Source organism: Lasioglossum baleicum, chromosome 18 (assembly GCF_051020765.1).
Source record: "Lasioglossum baleicum chromosome 18, iyLasBale1, whole genome shotgun sequence".
NCBI lineage: Eukaryota > Metazoa > Arthropoda > Insecta > Hymenoptera > Halictidae > Lasioglossum > Lasioglossum baleicum.
The window spans coordinates 3323221-3341480 of NC_134946.1; the positions used below are offsets into that span (position 1 = coordinate 3323221).

General features: G+C 39.2%; 4 protein-coding genes across 9 annotated transcripts in view; 2 read left to right on the forward strand and 2 right to left on the reverse strand.

Moving 5' to 3' along the window:
* The first annotated feature begins 12 nt into the window (after positions 1 to 12).
* LOC143217919 (BBSome complex member BBS7) lies at positions 13 to 3399 on the forward strand. The gene is made up of 12 exons (XM_076442658.1): positions 13 to 321; positions 391 to 580; positions 652 to 820; positions 880 to 956; positions 1055 to 1307; positions 1390 to 1652; positions 1710 to 1899; positions 1983 to 2063; positions 2159 to 2302; positions 2364 to 2485; positions 2543 to 2932; positions 3261 to 3399. The coding sequence occupies exons 1-12, from the start codon at positions 180 to 182 to the stop codon at positions 3391 to 3393; spliced, it is 2154 nt and encodes a 717-aa protein (XP_076298773.1). The 5' UTR covers positions 13 to 179; the 3' UTR covers positions 3394 to 3399.
* Positions 2936 to 8025, reverse strand: LOC143217920 (uncharacterized). The gene is made up of 8 exons (XM_076442659.1): positions 7637 to 8025; positions 6708 to 6968; positions 6129 to 6647; positions 5666 to 5822; positions 5359 to 5577; positions 5153 to 5295; positions 4295 to 4941; positions 2936 to 3946 (listed from the first exon to the last, which is right to left on the reverse strand). The coding sequence occupies exons 1-8, from the start codon at positions 7805 to 7807 to the stop codon at positions 3928 to 3930; spliced, it is 2136 nt and encodes a 711-aa protein (XP_076298774.1). The 5' UTR covers positions 7808 to 8025; the 3' UTR covers positions 2936 to 3927.
* Positions 8026 to 8134: 109 nt separating this feature from the next.
* LOC143217923 (transmembrane protein 184C) lies at positions 8135 to 15330 on the forward strand. Of its 2 annotated transcripts, none has more exons than XM_076442663.1 (7): positions 8135 to 9161; positions 9242 to 9554; positions 11122 to 11158; positions 11236 to 11513; positions 11865 to 12071; positions 12146 to 12361; positions 12968 to 15330. In XM_076442663.1, the coding sequence occupies exons 2-7, from the start codon at positions 9307 to 9309 to the stop codon at positions 13245 to 13247; spliced, it is 1266 nt and encodes a 421-aa protein (XP_076298778.1). In that variant the 5' UTR covers positions 8135 to 9161; positions 9242 to 9306; the 3' UTR covers positions 13248 to 15330. The 2 variants fall into 2 exon arrangements, with proteins under 2 accessions (XP_076298778.1, XP_076298779.1); XM_076442664.1 differs by having other exon boundaries at positions 9245 to 9554.
* Positions 14143 to 18260, reverse strand: part of LOC143217918 (dynamin-like GTPase OPA1, mitochondrial) — a 91307-nt gene continuing 87189 nt past the window's right edge. For all 5 annotated transcript variants that reach the window (XM_076442654.1, XM_076442657.1, XM_076442655.1 and 2 more), the window contains 4 exons: positions 17605 to 17862; positions 17132 to 17332; positions 16781 to 16985; positions 14143 to 16025 (listed from right to left, as the gene is read on the reverse strand). In XM_076442654.1, coding sequence (XP_076298769.1) covers positions 15961 to 16025; positions 16781 to 16985; positions 17132 to 17332; positions 17605 to 17862 — 729 coding nt within the window. In that variant the 3' untranslated portion in view covers positions 14143 to 15960. The remainder of the gene's footprint in view (positions 16026 to 16780; positions 16986 to 17131; positions 17333 to 17604; positions 17863 to 18260) is intronic.

The window sequence follows — 18260 nt, forward strand, 5'->3', positions numbered from 1 at the left end:
GCTATAGTAAAATCGATCGTCGCGCATATGCGCCGAAAATGTTGCATCCTATCATTGAAACAGAGCAAACACAGCAAACAGTGCACTATTGTATTAATTGTTAGATAAGACAATGATTCATATTCACCATTGCTTAAAACTAGAAAAATCAAGCTAAACACCCGGGTTTCATTCACAACATGACTCTACCACTATCAAGAATTGACTATGCAGCTGTGGGTGTCACATCAAGAAGCACCACAAAGATCTTCCCTCCGTCAGATCAAAGACAGACTCAAAAGTTTGCTGTTGGTGATCATGATGGAGTGTTACATATATACAGTAAGTTTCTTCCTGTGTTCGACTGATCGAGTCTTCGCATTAATTTCATTGATGGACTCTTCGCTGTAGGTATCAAGAAAGGAGAGCTACAGGTGTCGTTTAAATCTCTGCCAGGACCAAAGATCAACAGACTGGTCCTGGGAGGCACGGGACGTGAGAAGGTTTACATCGCCCATGAGAACACTGTGAAAGGATACACAAAGAAAGGAAAACTGTTCTTAGATTTCGACACAAACCTCATAGATCCTATTTCAGCAATGTTAGTTCTTTATACTAGCTGGAGCATTTAAAACAGATTATGCAAAATTTATCATATCATTCCATTTATAGGTACGTGCTTGGGCCAGATCTAGCAGCGTGTGCCAGAGATCTTTACCACAGGTACCACGATTGCAAAGACGCTGACTCTTACCTGGCAGGCGAAACCTTGTACGATGTACTTCTTCTACCAGCTGAAGGTGCAAACGTGTATGCGCTTCTTGCTTGCGGAGATTGTGCAGTGAGTGAACAGTTTTACAAATCATCTAAATCGATCCCGATGAATCTCACTTCTTCCAGGTACGTGTTGTTCATGGCACAAAGACTCCAGCAGTTCTCAGACTACCGAGCATACCCACAGTGCTAGCTTTGTACAGGTACCTTGTGCTCCGTACAACTTTTATCAACCCTCATCTGTTCATTGTGTTGTGACGGATGAATTTATTTCTTATGAATGCTTCTTACGGTTTCGCAGAGAAGGTGAGATTGAATCCAAGGACAGAGTCCTACTTGGAACCATGGATGGTAGAGTGGGACTACTCATTCTTCAGAATAATAGAACATTGAGGATCACTTGGTTATTAAACATGACTGGCTCCGAAGTAACTGCTCTGGACACATACGAATTGCAAGATGGTTTGGACATACTGATCGGCCGTCAGGATGGTACTGTTGATGTATACACTTTTCCCGACGAAGAGTCGTTACCATCCCTTCGGTATCGTTACGTAGGTACATCGTGATCTGACGTCATCTTACAACGTTCCCTTGTGAGACGTTAAAGCAGACGTTGCTAATAATGTCTTCCAGAATGCCACCGAGAGCATCAGTTCGGTGGGTGGTGGAATCATCGGAGCAGCAGGATGTCCAGAGGTCTTGGTCACTACCTACTCGGGTAGAATATTTGGCCTAACTACCAGGTCACCTGGACTTCTAGAAGTTGATCAGAACGAGGGAATGGCGAAACTGAAAGCAGAGATACAACAGTTACAAGAGAAACTTAACGAGGAAAAAGAGGCAGCCAATTTTACCGTTGATCCTTTGGCACCCTTAATTTTATCAATAAATCATAGGTAACATATTCATTGTTCGTGATTGGTCTTCCAGAAATTCAAGTGAATTGCTTCCAGAATGGTTTTGAATAAGGAAGACGCATCGTACTCGCTTTCCATAGAACTCGATACTCCTATCGACAATGTGTTGGTGCAGTCAGATACGCCCGTAGAATTGTTGGATGTTGAAAGTAACAGTGCAGTTGTGAGTCTTTCTACCTGTAATCCGAGAGAAGGTAATTTTGTTCTTGCCACCTACCGTTGCCAAGTAAGTAGAAGCTGTAGAAGTATGCTCATTGATATATCAGGCTTTTAGAATAATTTTATAGCAGAGTTATACTATGTGAATAGGTGAACATTAATCATCTTGAAATGAGAATAAGGACTGTCGAGGGTCAGTCAGGTACACTGCAAATTTATGTAACTTCACAGGTACAGAATATATACATATAATAGACTGTAGAAATGATATACAAGGTGTTTCATTTAAGTTAATCAGTCTAATTCATAAATATTCTGTATTGTAGGTGCAGCCAAAATGCTGTCGCAGAATATTAATACCCATATGTGCTCTTTCGCTTCATGTAAGACAATTCGAAGATGAGAATTTAAACTCTCCTGCTGGACCGTTTAATGAACTAAAATTAATAGGAGGCTTCACAGTTGCTGAGGTACTTTCAGAAATACACCTTCCACATTGATTTTGATTAATTACATTCTGATATGGTTTAGATGCATGCCTGGCTTTCTTTGGCATTGCCCAATGTACCTGAAAGGCCTCAATTACAAGATGGCGAAGCTGTTTTAACATACATCTCATCTTTTGTGGGCACAACCTTGAAATGCACATACAAGTAAGATGTCTATAACGGATTGGCCTTGCTCAGTCAATATATATTCATAATTTTAAGGAAAGGGAATGCTGTTTGCCTTGGAGAGAACATATCGAGCATAATAATCCTGAGGGACATACTGACCAGGGAAGCAACGAAGAGGAAAATTAAGTTGGATGTGTTTTGTGGTATAGCAGAAGGAAGCGTATCCAGAGTACTGGAGTTGATCCTCCCGAGATTGAACGCTGCCCACGAGTTGACCAGAAAGGTGAAAATTTTGAATGCGCTTGAGGAATGGGAACTGAAGGAGAATCCAAAAGAAAATCTGAGCTCCGAATACCAGGAGCTGCTGCAAAATGAAGCAGAGATTAAATCACAAATGGCGAAGGACAATGAAATCTTGGAAAGACTGCATGGAGCGATTACCGATCTCTACGTTGACTGGGAGAGAGCTAAACGATCTCGCAGGTAATGGTGTAAACAATATGATATGTATTAATAATATGTTACAATTAACAAACTCTTCCACATCAATTTTGCTTGCCGTTTATTCATTTTTCTATTCAGTTCTTTTATTTTTTCTAGACCTCGTGTAAAATGTCGTTCATTTCATTTTCCCTAACTACATAATATTGTACAAATTATAACAAAAAGATTAGGAACATAATTTCAAACGCAATACAAATAATACATCATTCGTGTATTAAAGATTAAAATCCAATTTAAAAATTTTAATCTATCAAAAATTGAAAGGATTTCATTAAATTGCATTGCTGTACGTTCTACAACGTTCCAGAATTAGTAGCAACGATGCTGCCGAGAAACTGAATGCAGCACTCGCGACAAGAGAACTGGCTCAGCTTTTACAAGTTTTCATCGATACGAGTAGCACGGTGCCCGCACCATCATCAACGTCATCAATTACCTAAGACTGACCTACAAACGTCGTTTGTGGAGAATGCAATAAAAGTGGACCACGGTGTTTCTATAAATGTCTTTACGTAAAAAATATATTTTTCAACGACGATTCGCGATATAAACGGCTAACTTACCTAGGACTTAAAAATGTACATGTACAATGTTATTCTGTATTAGCGTTAATTATAGTACAATATAGATATTCATATTTATGCAATTGAATCGATATACGTTCCGGTAGGATTTACCTTCTAGTTCCGTACTTTCCAAGAGTTCTCTGCTAAAAACAGTCTTGAAGCGCTTTCTTAAGGAGTATACAGAGAAACTGGAAAGCACACTATGCACATTACATAGGCAGTGTGTGTGTGTGTGTGTGTCGATGCGCAACACTTCGATTAGTCATTTACAATGAAGATTCGTCACAAAGTGTCCCAAAGCTTCGTGGTTTATAAAATAGATATTTCACAGATTAGTTTCACAGTATCCCAAACACGTGATGGTGCGCTATAGTACAAAAACAACTTTCGGCTTATTCCCAACAACTGTTACATGAAGAAGTACTGCCTGCAATAGTAATAATAAGACAAATCAATCTTCGTACATTTCTCGTTATGGTAAATAATCATCGCTAGACTGCGGATCTTTATGCAAAATAAAAATGTTTTGCATTGATTGTGAGAAGTAGGAATAACAAAAATTTATTTCACCCCTCAACGACTTTGCTACATTAAAAGCAACATTACTACATTCTTGAACTTTTTAAATTTTCTACTGTTTTATATTTCGCCCAACTAATTTCTACATAAATGCATAAAGATCTACAGTCCAATAATCACTGTAGAGAAACTCTATAAGAGTCGCCTAGTGAATGTTGCAGATCAAAGTTGGCGTTACACAGCGTAATTAACTTACATGTTATCAGCAGTGCGTACAACCGCTTCTAGCGGATCCCTCTCTGCATTAGTATCAGAAGTAGTGGTCACCGTATACTCCAAAGCTGGTCCTCCAGTATGTGGTAAAATACTTTCAGGGTTATCATCTGGGGGAATAATTTCCACGACTCCGTTCGCCTCCACCTCCAACTTCAAGTCTCTAACGAGATCTTGAATGGTTTTCGCTTGTGCTTTCTTGTCGTTTTCGTCCTCTATGTTCTTCACCGTGATCACCCTGCTCAGAGATCTTCCTTCAGGTCTTGTCCTAGAATGTGTGTGCATGTGTCTCTTCATGTCGCTCCGTACTCTAAAAGGCTTTCCGCAGACTGTACACTCGTGCGGCTTCTCTCCGGTATGAATGCGACGGTGGTTCTGCAAGTAGCTGCTCGCTCTGAACGTTTTGTTGCAGTACTCGCACCGATAATTCTTCTCGCCCGTGTGGATCCTTCTGTGGACAATTAAGGAGTACTTCCGAGCAAAGTCTTTCCCACAGTACTCGCACTGGTACTGTTTCTGTTCCGAGTGGATGCTCGTCGAATGGTACTTCAAGTCGCCCCACTGGCGAAAATGACGGCCGCATTCCTCGCATTTGTACGGTTTGTCGCCGCTGTGAAGCCGTTTGTGCACCTGCATTGAAAACAACCTGGTTAATAACAGCATCTACAGAGTGGAGCATCTGTAACAATGTTAACGGAGCACAGTGGTTTTCTTTGTTATACGACAATTCTAACTGCTGTCGAGACGAATTCAACAACTTGCTATACTACATATCACCTTAAACTTTGAGATAACGCTAAAATGATTTTAGAGTTTGGAAAACGAGCTTCAGCTCCGGTACCTTTAACGCGCTCGCTGCGAAAAAGCTTTTTCCACAGACTTCACACTGATGCGGCCGTTCCCCACTGTGAGATCGCATATGATACACTAAACTATTTTTATGGTGGAATGACCGATCACATTGAGGGCATGTTAATTCGTCATCTATAAAAAGCAAAGAAATTTCATTAAAACACGTTGCTCGAGAAAGGAACGCAAATTACGCACTTGATTTCCGAGCTTTTAAAATTTTCTTCTTCTTCGATGTCTGTGGAATGTCAGTCTTTTCTTTTTCATGTAAGTCCTGCTCATTAACAGTCGACGGCTTTACGTGGTCCCTATGTACCTGATCAGTAACATCTGTAATAGTCCACAATGGTGATTCATTATTTACAGTAGATAGTGGAGATTCTGTATCATCATCTATGTGAGCACCAGTTTCTTCCACTGCAAATATTGGAAAAGTATCAAAACCAAAGTGTACTGGATAGTTAACTATATAGTTAGATAGTTTGACTGACTACAGTGCGCTTACCAACGCCTCGGATGCCCTCCATAAGATCCTCTGGTTCGCTGAACTCCTCGATCACAGTATTTTGAAGATTCTGAACCGACTCCGGAACGGATATAGTGATATTTGTATTTGTTGCTTGTGCTATTCTGGTTTCCTGCTTCACAGGCTCGTAGTGTACCTTTTATAAGCAAGGGTCTCGTTATGATTGCTCTCAATTACGACTTAAGGAAGTAGACACATTTCCAGGAATGCAAGGGTGCGGGCGTAATTTGCATTATTCGGACACATAACAAATTACGCCTTATAAACGTAAAAATAGGACTTTTGAGAGCGATTGCGGCCTAGATTGATCTTTTATCTAGCGCTTTTAACTACTGAAATGCCCCATTTTTGCATTATCGGGAAATGAGAAGACGCATCCCGCACCCTAGCAATCCTAAAAACGAGTCTACCCCGTTAAAAACTACGCGCGAACACAACATACCTTAAGATGTTCGAAAAACTTTAATTGACTGCTATATCTAGAGCTACACAGCTCGCATTTAAACACGTGCGTTTGCATTTCCCCGGTCACCTCTGCGTTCGCAGTGTTCGAGTTCGCCTTGCTGCTGTCTTTTCTGGCAGAGCTTTTCTTAGTCTGCTGCTTCAGTTTACGGGGGATTCTCTTTTTGTGAGGTAAGGACCTCTTTGGCCCGGAAGTTGGTGCAGCGTCCTCGCTGCTTTCCGCAGACACGTCCACGTCGTACTCGCTCTTCACGTTTATGAACTCTTGCTTGACACTATGCGGGATTCGTTTGAAAGGTTGCAAAGTCGGGTACACTGACGGACCGTTTGGCTGTGTCACAGTTTGAATGGAATAAGTATTAACAGGCGTTAGGGTCTCTAAATGAGAAACATCTGGCAATGTTGAATCGTCGTGTTGAGACTGACTGTGAAGCTGCTGCTGTTTTTGTTGTTGCTGCAACTGAACCGCAACCAGCGCTGCTGCCAATCTACGATCTTCCTGTTGAAAATAACCAACATTCAGTTGTTATTCCACAGATTTAGAAAAGTTAACAATTACCTCTGTTAATTCATGCTGTAACAGATCATCCGCTTCGTAATATTGCGTCGCCGTAGCATAGTCAGTGCCGACGCCAGCATTGATCATGTCGACAACCATTCCCTCGGAAATCAGCTCTCCGTTCAATGTCAAAAGGGGTACACTCTTGCCGAGGGATTCCCCATCGGCCCTTTGTATGGTGATATATTGTGCACCTTCCATTCCCTCGAGAAGCACAGTTTGTCCCTCTTCTGTCGTGACTTCCATAGCGAATTGGTTTGCCTGCCAATGGGAGAAAGTGTCTTCTACAATTATTTCCTTTCCATTTGTGAGAGCTAGCTATTTGTCCCTGGAAATCACAATGTTTCTGTATCTAGAATTTCAAAGAGAAAAATTCAAATTATACTATTTACATTTAGTAAATGATTATGATATGATTAAAAAGTAGTTGTACAGTTGAAGACTTGAAATGAAAACCACCGGGATAAGTGCCAAAAATACAAAAAAAAATGTTTTCACTTAAAACCATTCTAAGTTCCATCGCCAATAACCTGAAAAGCGGGTTATGTGCTATATATTTAGCTCCAAATTGGAGCTAAATGCACACACTCCAATGCATACACTCTTTGGTTTTCTATGTAGGAGTTTTCGAATTTTGTTTTCTTCATTTCCTGTTATCCGAGTTCGAAAATAAATTTATATCCACTCTCAATATACGCAAGGAAGCTTGTAATTTATTGTTTGGTTAACGTGGGCATGTAAAATGCATTAAATTAAAAAAAAGGGATAACTCAAAACTATGATTTTGGCACTTATCCCGGTTTTCATTTCAAGTCTTCAGTTGAATCAACAAGTACGAAGACGCAATGAAAATAATGATTCGTTTCTTAATTCGAAACTTTTTAATTTCACGGCTGGAGAAGCGATTCAAATTTCCCGCGTCCGCGTACTTTAGAGATGACAGCGGAATCAAGGTCACTGCACCCGGAGCTCTCAGAAAATTCCTCTCGTGGCTTGATTCGTCTCCTGCTGGAAAAAACGATGATCTCTGGTTTCCCTGTACCAACCTTCGTAAGCCCAGACGGATTTCTTGTTTTCGTTTCGCGAAACTCGAGCGACATAAACAAAGCAAAATATTGAAACACTGTAGGACAAAATGTGACAACAGTGCTTGGGTCTTGACGCCATTAGAACGGATGTTCCCTTCCCTCGCCGCCTTCACGGATAACCCATCAACGACAACATGACGCCTCGAAAAACACTAGAATCCCGATTCTTATCGCGATCATCTCAAAACAGATTTCCCCCTTTCGATCGTTGTTGCAAAATATTTCAGATACTTCACCCGCGTGCACAGATGTACAGCGTAAGTTTTTCGTTCAAACGATTCTCTTTGGATTTCGCTTCGCGGAGCTTGCAGGGAGCTTTAGAGTTTTTCCTGTTTGGAAGATCACTTCCGGGAGCAGGAGCAGAGTTCAATGCAGTTAGGCACGCAATTACCGCAAAGTGTCAAAATTTACACTTGTAACGATTTCGATGTTCTATGAATCGCATTGCTGGGATAGCACTGCGACGATAACCTATTAATTAGACCCGCGTAATAGGCGGTTTTCATGTAATCGATATTACATAAGTCGTTTCACTTTCGAATCTGATCGATTTGAATTGCGATATAGAACGTCACTTTGTCGAATACAGTAAAATTCAGTGGAAATTGGTGTCAATGAGTCGAAGCTTCGATTTTATTTATTATATACCCTTACAGCTAAAAATGCTGAAAACGCAAGAAATTTCAGAATAAATGAAATTCAAACAAATCATTTTGAAATAATTCTCGTAATCTTTTGATAAGAGAATACCCTTTACTTTTTCCTTCGCAATTGCGACCAATAACAATATTTCTAAAAAAAGTTATTTACACATTAGCTAGCAAAATAATTCTTTTAACGTCTGAAAGAGAAACTCAAGCTGCTGGGTCTAATTTTGAAAAAGTTATGAATACTTTGTACACCCACTGTAATTCGATGAAACTTCATTGACAGCAATTCCCACTACTTGCTCGCTGATTTTACTCGGATATTTCTCGTAATAAAATGTCGTCGGTAAGATATGCTAAAATATCAGCGAAGCTTGCGGATGCTTGCAGCAAGTTAATGAAATCGAATCGAAATTAATAATCCGCGCGGATCACGTAATTAAGGACGCGGAAAGGGGGGAAGTATATCTGGCTTCCCCCCTTCCGTACTGTCATCGTCAGCTGACTCGTTGTGGTTTATCGTTCATCGTCGATTCATCGTGCGCGACAAGGTTGTTATGACTTCTTCAGTACGTCGTTGCGTACTCTACAATGTTTACGCTGTCGTCGCCGTCTGAGGAATCGTGAGACAGACCTGTTGACGGTGAATAGTTCCACGTTCAATGGAAACGTCATTCGAACTCGTCTATTTATCCGCCGAGTCGAGGAACATTAGCTAGGTTCGCATAACCTAAAATTCGGAACGGCCGCACGAGATGCTGTCAAGAAACCTGTCAGGCTACATTAACCGTTCTTTCAGAAGTTGGAGCGGTCTGACCGGAAAATTATGTGATAGTTCCGTTCCTTTTTCAATCCTTCAAAGTGATGGCTTCTATTTGTCGCCGCTGGAGACTATGGATTCTACCAGTTCTGACGTGCCTCTATGCACTACTCATTATTATCCTTGTGCCTATTTTGTTGGTGAACTCTATTAAGAATGGCTTCAAGAAGCAGGATCAGGGAGCATTGGTCGGAGGTGCGTTCGTGTTGCTCGCATTGCCTATCGCTTTCTACGAAATTGTGCAACACATGATATATTACACGCAACCCAGACTGCAGAAATATATAATCAGGTGAGATGCTCAATACTGTCTAATTTAGTTCGAATGCGACACTCGTCGATCTTCTGGATCGTAATCGTTTGCAGGCAAAAATTGCTCAGTTGGAAAATCAAGAATGATACAGAATTAAAGGGGAAGGGATAATGTGTATGTGATGAGGTTTTTCAGTAATTAAAAGCGCTTGATAAAGGATCAATCTAGGTTGCAATCGCCCTCAAAAGTCCTATTTTTACGTTTACGAGGCGTAATGAAAAAATAGCTACATGCGCAGCTTTATGCTTCCGAATAATGCAAATTACGTCTTGTAACACCTAGATTGATCTTTTATGTAGCACTTCTGACTACCAAAAAGCCCATCTTTTTCAGCTAAAGAATTTGAGATGATGCAAGACTATGTTACTTATTTTGATCGAATTAAAATAGTATATCGCTATAATTAGTCTATGAACACATGTTGTGCGTGATATATTGTTTGACTCCAAACGATCAGCTGTGGTTTTGATAAATCTTTCTCTTACACTGGAATATTCCACCCATGTTGATTTCTGCCTACATAGATGCGTTTCCATTTTATGTCTACTACACTATTTATTCACTATGCGATTAATTATCCCTTAGTTTCATTAATATTATTATTATGTATAATTGAGTCCTGATAAAACATGTATATTTTACGCACTGAAGGTCAAAGAACTTTGATTGACCTTTGATACAGAAAGTATCAACAGTTAGAGATATAGCTGAAATCATTCTCTCTTTTAGACACTGAATTTTTTTGAATTATTTTCATTTTAAGTTTCATTTAGTTATAGCATCAAAATAAAAATAATATCAACACATTGTACATTAATGAAAGAATCAGATTCTAGTATTATATTTAGTATTTAAGAAGCAAAACCATTGTACTCTAGATTATTCAAATAGGGGAAACAGTATGGGGACAATATCGTTATTGAGAGAAAGCAATAAATCAAAGTTCACTTTCATGGAAGACTGATATAGAACCTAATGCATGATTTAGTATCACAATTGCTACCATTCTTCTATAACAAACGATCTAACTATGCAGTATAAACTATAGTCTTATTATTGAAATATCTCTGTAAAGTTGAAAATTCATTTAATGTGTGTATATTAACACACTCGCAGTTTTTCATTCTCTCAGAACTGTTAAACGTTAATATTTGTAAAGTCGGCGGACTATTTTTAAGTACTTCCGATTTATTGCTAAGCCATCGGCTAAATTCTAGACTGTTTCTTATACACACTGATATCGATCTAACTTTCATATACCGGGTGCTCCGAAAGCACGATTATTGATTCAGCACTCGAACGACGTAATAAGCATTCTTATCGATTATAATTAGAGTATAGATAGCTTTATCAAAATCTATAACTATTTCACGATAATCATTATATACAAAAATAATTTACGTAATATTGCATAACAAGAATTACATACGAAATAATTTATGCAACATTTTACTCATTAATAATTGCAATTACAATTATTACGTGTACTGTTGTGTAATGTGAGTAGGTCAGATTATAATTAATTATGTTTCCCTACTTGTTTCAGGATATTATGGATGGTACCAATATATGCAGTAAACGCTGTAAGTATCCACCATTATATTCCATCTAATTGTAATATTATTTGTAAATGCTAATAAATGTTTTAAATTGTTTACAGTGGCTTGGCTTGGTTTACCCGGAGGGTAGCATATATGTGGACAGTTTAAGGGAGTGTTATGAGGCATATGTAATATACAATTTTATGATGTATTTATTGGCCTACTTGGACGCGGACCGTCAGCTAGAACACAGACTGGAAATATCTCCTCAAGTGCATCATATGTTTCCGTTGTGTTGTTTACCTGACTGGGAAATGGGAAGGGAGTTTGTACATATGTGCAAGCACGGGATACTGCAGTACACTGCTGTCAGGCCTATATCGACTTTAATATCATTGTAATTATCTTATTGTGCTGTATTGTATACACGAGTCGCAAAAAACAGAACATTTAAACTTGAAATCGACGATCTAAACCCGTGCTTCCCAAACCGTACGCCGTGAAATAATTAAAATTATATCAAAAATGAAATTATTAAATCAATAAATCATTAAAATAATTCGCTACTAAAATATATGCATATACATAGTAGGTGCGCCGAAATTTTTTCATTTGCTGTAAAGTGCGCCGCGAGTAAAAAACGTTTGGGAAGCACTGATTTAAACTCTCTTTCGTGTGTTCTCTTTTCTGCGATTCAGCTTGCGTACGCAACGTACCTGATGTACCGATATCATTTACTATTTTCCAGCATCTGCGAGCTCAATGGAGTATATGGTGAAGGAGAATTCAGAACAGACGTTGCGTTTCCTTATATGATAGCTGTAAATAACTTATCGCAGTTCGTAGCCATGTACTGTCTGGTGCTTTTCTACCGTGCCAACGCGGAAGCTTTGAAGCCTATGAAGCCTGTCGGCAAGTTCTTGTGTATTAAAGCAGTCGTGTTCTTCTCCTTCTTGTAAGTCTCGCAATGTTTACCCACGGATCGTCAGACGCAAGATCAATCTGTAATAATGATTTTCACTGTTACAGTCAAGGTGTAATGATTTCGTTGCTGGTGTACTTCGACGTCATATCAAGTGTATTCAACACAAACGACATGGACGACATCAGGAATATATCGTCGAAGCTGCAGGATTTTCTAATTTGCATCGAGATGTTCCTGGCCGCGGTGGCTCATCACTATAGCTTTTCTTACAAACCTTTTGTAAATCTAGCACAAGGGCAGGCGTGGTGGGACGCGTTCAGGTGAGAACAAGCTTTGTAGATATTTTTTTATTGTTGCATTGTACGACTTCATCCGAAAAAAGAGAAAACGAACTTATATTACAATCTAATATGGATCATTCCACGCGGAAACGAACACTTTTCGGAATAAAATTTCTGTTCACTTCAAATAATTTTAATTTCGTCAATTCTTAAATGTCTATCTTTTTGTGAAGAGGTCCGCAAAGGGAACACCTGGGGTTATATCCTCATTTTTTCTCAATTTTTTAAAAAGTGACCCGCTATGAAAACACGGCATTTGTTTAAAACAATTGCAAAATAAATGGTGAAAAAACATCTTTTTCAAATAAAAACACATTTTTAATAGATAAACACATAGAAAAACTCATTTTCATCGGTTTGATAGTTCTAGACTTATGATTCAATGAAAAAAGGGTGACACGTTTTTTTACACGTCTGTAAAATCAACAATTTTTAAGATATCGAAAAATCCTTTGGAGACTCGTTCATAGGTCACTAAATTTTACTCCAAAAAGTGTCTGTTTTCACGTGGAATCACCCATATCAGAGTCCACGAACAAGTTGAAGTTTGTCGGACGGTTTTACGGATCATTTAATTATTACCAGGGCCATGTGGGACGTCTCCGATGTGCATAATGACATAAAGGAGCACCTGGGCGTGGTGGGATCATCGTTAAGTCGCAGGATACGTGGTCGGAGTGCTTATCAGCAAACTTGGGGTAGCGCCACGGAACGAACCTTACTTTTACCTGAAGCTCCGGTGACGACAGCCAAGAGTGCACCTGCGTGTTCCTTTTCTGGTTACCATACAGGTGAGATTGGACAAAACGACGGCGGTGACGTCGTTCCGGACGTGCAGGATAATAGCAACTCGGTGAAGACGTAACTGAACGGTGATATTTTCCTCTTTTATTGGACTCGAGAGCATTGGGAAAACGCCAAGACGCTACCTTGTTTTAGAACAATTTGTCCGAGATCACTCTCTGTATTGCTAGTGCATTGTACGGCTGAAACAAAGAAGTCTAGTTTTCCAACGAACATCCCCCTCTTGACAACCCCCCTGCAAAGTGGACTGTACAGGGTGTTACAAAATTATGTGTCGCGGACACCATAGCGCGATTCTACACCCCCGATTTAGTCGAAAATGACATAAGGAACCCCCCGCAAAATTGACCTTGAACGTGAAAAACATGGTCAAGAATAACAATATTTGTTTTTAAGATTAAAAATCTTAAATCTTAAAAAAAGGTCAATTTGTGGGGGGTTCCCTATGTCATTTTCAACTAAATCGGGGGTGTAGAATCGCGCTTTGGTGTCAGCGACATATAATTTTGTAACACCCTGTACAAATTGTCATTGTCTAAATCATGCCAGCTACACGCTCATCACGGGAGACCATGCGTCACATATTATACGAATTAAGGATTTGATATACACACACGATAACGGTCAAGCGGCTGAGACAGTAAGGTGTCGTCTTACCTCGTCCAATTTTACGAATACGCTTCTTTTCCTCTTAATTTGCGGACAAGCATCATCGCCGCCTTCATTGTTACCAATGATGTACTACCAAATAATTGTATATAATAATGTTTATATTTAGAACAATATATCGGTACAGTCCTATTTATAAACGTGTTGCGCTAATTATCGCTGGTTATCGACCTCCGGCAATACTCAGCTGGACAGAGTTTGGCACTTTTATCGTAAACAAATTGCGAGGATACGATGGGATTACATAATTGTTTTTCGATTACGATCAGAACAAGTTTATTCGAGAGAGAGAGAGAGAGAGAGAGAGAGAGAGAGAGAGAGAGAGAGAGAGAGAGATTAATGTGGCGCCTGAACTCTGACCTCTGAGTATACCGTAAACAATGAGGAAAAAGAATATTAAACATTCCTGCCAAATGTACATCGTTGTTTAATTTTATATCAGCTGCGTTGAATAGAAAAAGTGTACGGAGAAAATAAATACTCGGACACACACACACCCATACATACATACACATACATACATGCATACCTACGTGTTAATGCATGAACGACAAATGAAAATTGGCATTTTCAAACGAGTCGATTAGAACAAAGAAATTTTCCTGTCGTTTTTGTATTTGCATATATGTATATGCATACACACGCATACACATCGTGTTGACCTATATCTCGTGTATAAGCGGTGTTAATTATTATAGAGAGAAATTTGACGAGAAACGGATTTTATTTTGTCTACGTTGTTTAGGACGATCGATAATTTTTACAAAATTTTTCGTAACTTTAATCGAATAAAGATTTACAAATGCTAGAGAAGGGGTATTGCGAGTTTCTGTGTGGCATTTGCGTGGAAGTGTACGAATTTGAGATATTTTATCAGACGCATCCTGGACCAAAGATAGGGTATATGTATATTTTCTCTCGGAATTAGCATCCTCAGAGTTCGAAGACAGATTTCGAGAAAACGATCGTAGTTTTTCTGGCTGACCTAGCGGTTTTACATCGTCAATTAAATATCCTCCGAGAATAAAAGGGAAATATTTTTAATATGTTTCTACCAGGTTATTTGTAACGTTGCAATGTATGTGGAATAATTAGTTATTATTTTGTGTCTTTACAATGATGATGATGATGATGATGATGATGATGATGATGATAATAATAATAATAATAATAGAAATAATGATCGTCAGGATACGTTGTAAACTTTACATACAACCAGAGGAAAATTTTACTATAGATTCTGTATTTTAATAATCTCTCTACCAATCTTATACAATAGCATATCTCAATTTCATAAGTACTTAAGACTCGGCGAAGAATCTGCTGTCACTGACAAAATTTCTGGGAGAATGAAGGTGATGCGTACAATAAAACGAAAAACGCATTCGAAATGATATTTGTATAAAAAAATCACATGTACCGAATCATTTTTATTGTATTTTCAAGAGAATATTACTGTTCTTTCTCACACGATACATTTTATTTTTTCTTGTTAGATAAAAAAGCCGATCAATCACAAAAGAATCTGTTCTATCCTAATCTGAGAATCGTTCGAAAAAGCACTCGCTATTTACGTGTTCCATCTCCCTTTATTTCAATCAGATTTCTATTCGTACTACAACGTTTTTCTGCACTCGTTCCATGTTATTGAGACAATATATACAAGATGCAATGACCGCTATTGTTTTCACATCAATTGTAAAATGCCTGTAAGAATTACTATTTACACTGGACATGCTGTTACACATGTGCGCTGGTTTAATATGTATACGAAAGCGTTATTTTCGTAGTATTCTTAATTATTTTGGTATGATTAGCGTCGATGACATTCGAGGAACGTATTTCCACGAGAAAACTATTGCCAAACGAGAGCAAATAATCAATTTCTATCTACCACGCGTGTTAGATAATCTTTCAAGAAAATTCCTCATTAAAAAGTGGAACGACGATACGAGTGGTCTAGTCCAGTGTGCCACGTCGTTCAGCAACAAGAAGAAACAATTAAGTGTCTAACCATTCGCACCTCAGCCACCAGGGCTGTTATCATTTATCACATACCATATTAATCTGGTTTCGAATATCTACACATTCTCAAATCGTCCTCTTCATTTCTCTTTATTCAACGCCTGGATGAACTCCTCCAGCTTCTCTTGAATTTGCCTGACGCGTTCTGAAATGAAAATCGAAATGTACAGTAATGCCCGACTGTAGGTCGTGCTGTATGCTTAACTGTATGCCGCTACGCTGCCCATTCCACTGGGGAACCCAGCAAGGGGCCAAGAAGCTCGAGCTTCCTCGGTCGCCGAGCAGTGTAAACACGCCGTGTAATCCGATACCAGGCGGGTAATATCGGTGTGAATTGCTAATCCAATTACAAAACTTCTTTATTTTTCATTATTTTTTTAAGGGACTTTGACCAATATGTGCGTGGCATTTTTTAAAATAAAAATAATACCAAATATGATACAAATGCGATGATATTTACTCGTGTAATGAGCGACGAATGTTTCGGATGCAAGGAAGAACAGCGTACGGGAAATACTTTGAACTGTGCCGGCGCGCCGCGGCTCTCCGCGTCTCTTTCCTTCCCATACGCTGTTCTTCTTTGCGTCGAAAACTTTCATCGGTCATTACACACACAAGTAAATATAATTGGAATTATTTTATATTTGGTATCATTTTCATTAGAAAAATAAAAAAAAATAAAGAAGTTTTGTTATTGGATTTGTTATGTTTACACTACTCGACGACCGAGGACTCTCGAGCTTCGCTGTCCTTTTCTATGTTCGGCGCGGTCTTTGAAGCCACAAAAAAAAGTGTCCCGCTCATATCTAGGTCGCGTCGCAACACAGAACCGAGAGCCGACATACACTCGCACATTACTGTAGTTCTGCCAATTTAACTCGCAAACTTTGACAAACTTACTGAGTTCCTCGGCCAACGTTACTCGTCTACCGGCCAGCAATTTTCCCTTGATCTCGCTGTCCTGACTATACTCTTCCAGCACCTCTTTGATTTCTTGGTGCAGTCTGCGAGCCTCGCGGTTCATGATCTGCTGTCGCAGCGCATTGGCAGTGACTTTCAACATCTGTTGAATCCTCCAGAATAGCACCACATCGTTGCACTCCATCTAGAAAATATTGCTCTAGAAACTCATTTTCAGGACTTGAACAGGTTCTTCACAACAGTATCGAGAACCGAAACTAATATTATAACAGTTTTCAAGCCCTGCTAATTTTGTGTTTTTATGTTTCATTTAATTCTCGTCTAACATACTTCCTCCTCGTGCCCGGCGTGGTACATATAGAATCCTTTTCTGCAGTCGTACGCTTTGTTCAGACTCTGCTGCAAAAAATGCCTGAGGCAAATGGGATGCCATATCTCCCGGATAAATTCATTATCAACCTCTATGCCGTACGTTTGCAAGTTCTTTCTGACCATTGTGAGCTCATCGTTAGTGAGGTTGGGAGTGTATTCCTGTTAACAAAAACATGATATTTAACACTTTACACTCGAAGCTATTTTGACGGCAGAATCCGAATCTTTTATCTAATCTAGAATATTTTCCTCGTAATGTAACTGCTCGTAATGCTCGAGCTTTTAGCAATATATTAAATGCACAGCCGTTTGGTAATGCAGAACTTGCTATGAATCATTACAGTAATGTTTAATGATGCCTGAGTGAAGAGAGCCTAGTCTAAGGGTTAATATTTCAATTTTAAACAATGTCCAGAACGGTCTCTCCTCACCTTGCGCGCGCGCAGTATATGATCCAATTCATTCTTCACGGATGAACATAACTGTTGTTCTGCAGTCGAATTTCTCCAATAAAGCCACCGCTCGGTACGGCCAGGGCCCAGCATGTCTCGCAAAATCTGCTCAGTTATTTGCAGCTTATCATTAATTGACGTCTCCAGGAAACGCACTGCTTGGTCCCAGTCCCTTTTGTCATATATGCTTCTGTCCTCCAAGGTGTTCAACTGAATGACCCGCAGCATCTCGGACGCCTAGGTGCAACAGTGTTCGTACATTCACTATGATCGATACAGTTGGATCTCGATGATCTGAAATCTCTATTGTCCCAACCCATCTTTCATAATTCTTGCAAGTTTACGATCCAGTAAGCTAAGCACTTTTTAATAGAACCTTCAGCTGCAATGGCCAAGTGTTAATTATAACTAGACTGCGGATTTTATGCATTTATAACAAAAATGGGTACGTACAATATAAACCAGTGGACATATTCAAAAGATTTAAGAACATCAGTGTATTATATATAGTTCCAGCTTAGAAAGATAATTAAAAGAAGTAGGAAGTGTCTATTTGGCTCCCGTGTCTTGCAATATATGTAAACAATGTTTATTTTGCATAAAAATCCGCAGTATAATTATAATTAACACTTGGC

What these genes read in the sequence shown, in the direction of transcription:
- LOC143217919 (XM_076442658.1), top strand. Translation starts at nt 180, where the DNA reads ATGACTCTACCACTATCAAGAATTGACTATGCAGCTGTGGGTGTCACA. An exon ending in TGGAGTGTTACATATATACA is followed by an intron (nt 322 to 390) that starts GTAAGTTTCTTC and finishes TCTTCGCTGTAG; the next exon opens with GTATCAAGAAAGGAGAGCTA. An exon ending in TTGCTTGCGGAGATTGTGCA is followed by an intron (nt 821 to 879) that starts GTGAGTGAACAG and finishes CACTTCTTCCAG; the next exon opens with GTACGTGTTGTTCATGGCAC.
- LOC143217920 (XM_076442659.1), bottom strand. Translation starts at nt 7,807, where the DNA reads ATGTCGCTCGAGTTTCGCGAAACGAAAACAAGAAATCCGTCTGGGCTT. An exon ending in GGAGGGCATCCGAGGCGTTG is followed by an intron (nt 5,578 to 5,665) that starts GTAAGCGCACTG and finishes CAATATTTGCAG; the next exon opens with TGGAAGAAACTGGTGCTCAC. An exon ending in TTTAAAAGCTCGGAAATCAA is followed by an intron (nt 5,296 to 5,358) that starts GTGCGTAATTTG and finishes TGCTTTTTATAG; the next exon opens with ATGACGAATTAACATGCCCT.
- LOC143217923 (XM_076442663.1), top strand. Translation starts at nt 9,307, where the DNA reads ATGGCTTCTATTTGTCGCCGCTGGAGACTATGGATTCTACCAGTTCTG. An exon ending in GTCGTGTTCTTCTCCTTCTT is followed by an intron (nt 12,072 to 12,145) that starts GTAAGTCTCGCA and finishes TCACTGTTACAG; the next exon opens with TCAAGGTGTAATGATTTCGT. An exon ending in GCGTGGTGGGACGCGTTCAG is followed by an intron (nt 12,362 to 12,967) that starts GTGAGAACAAGC and finishes AATTATTACCAG; the next exon opens with GGCCATGTGGGACGTCTCCG.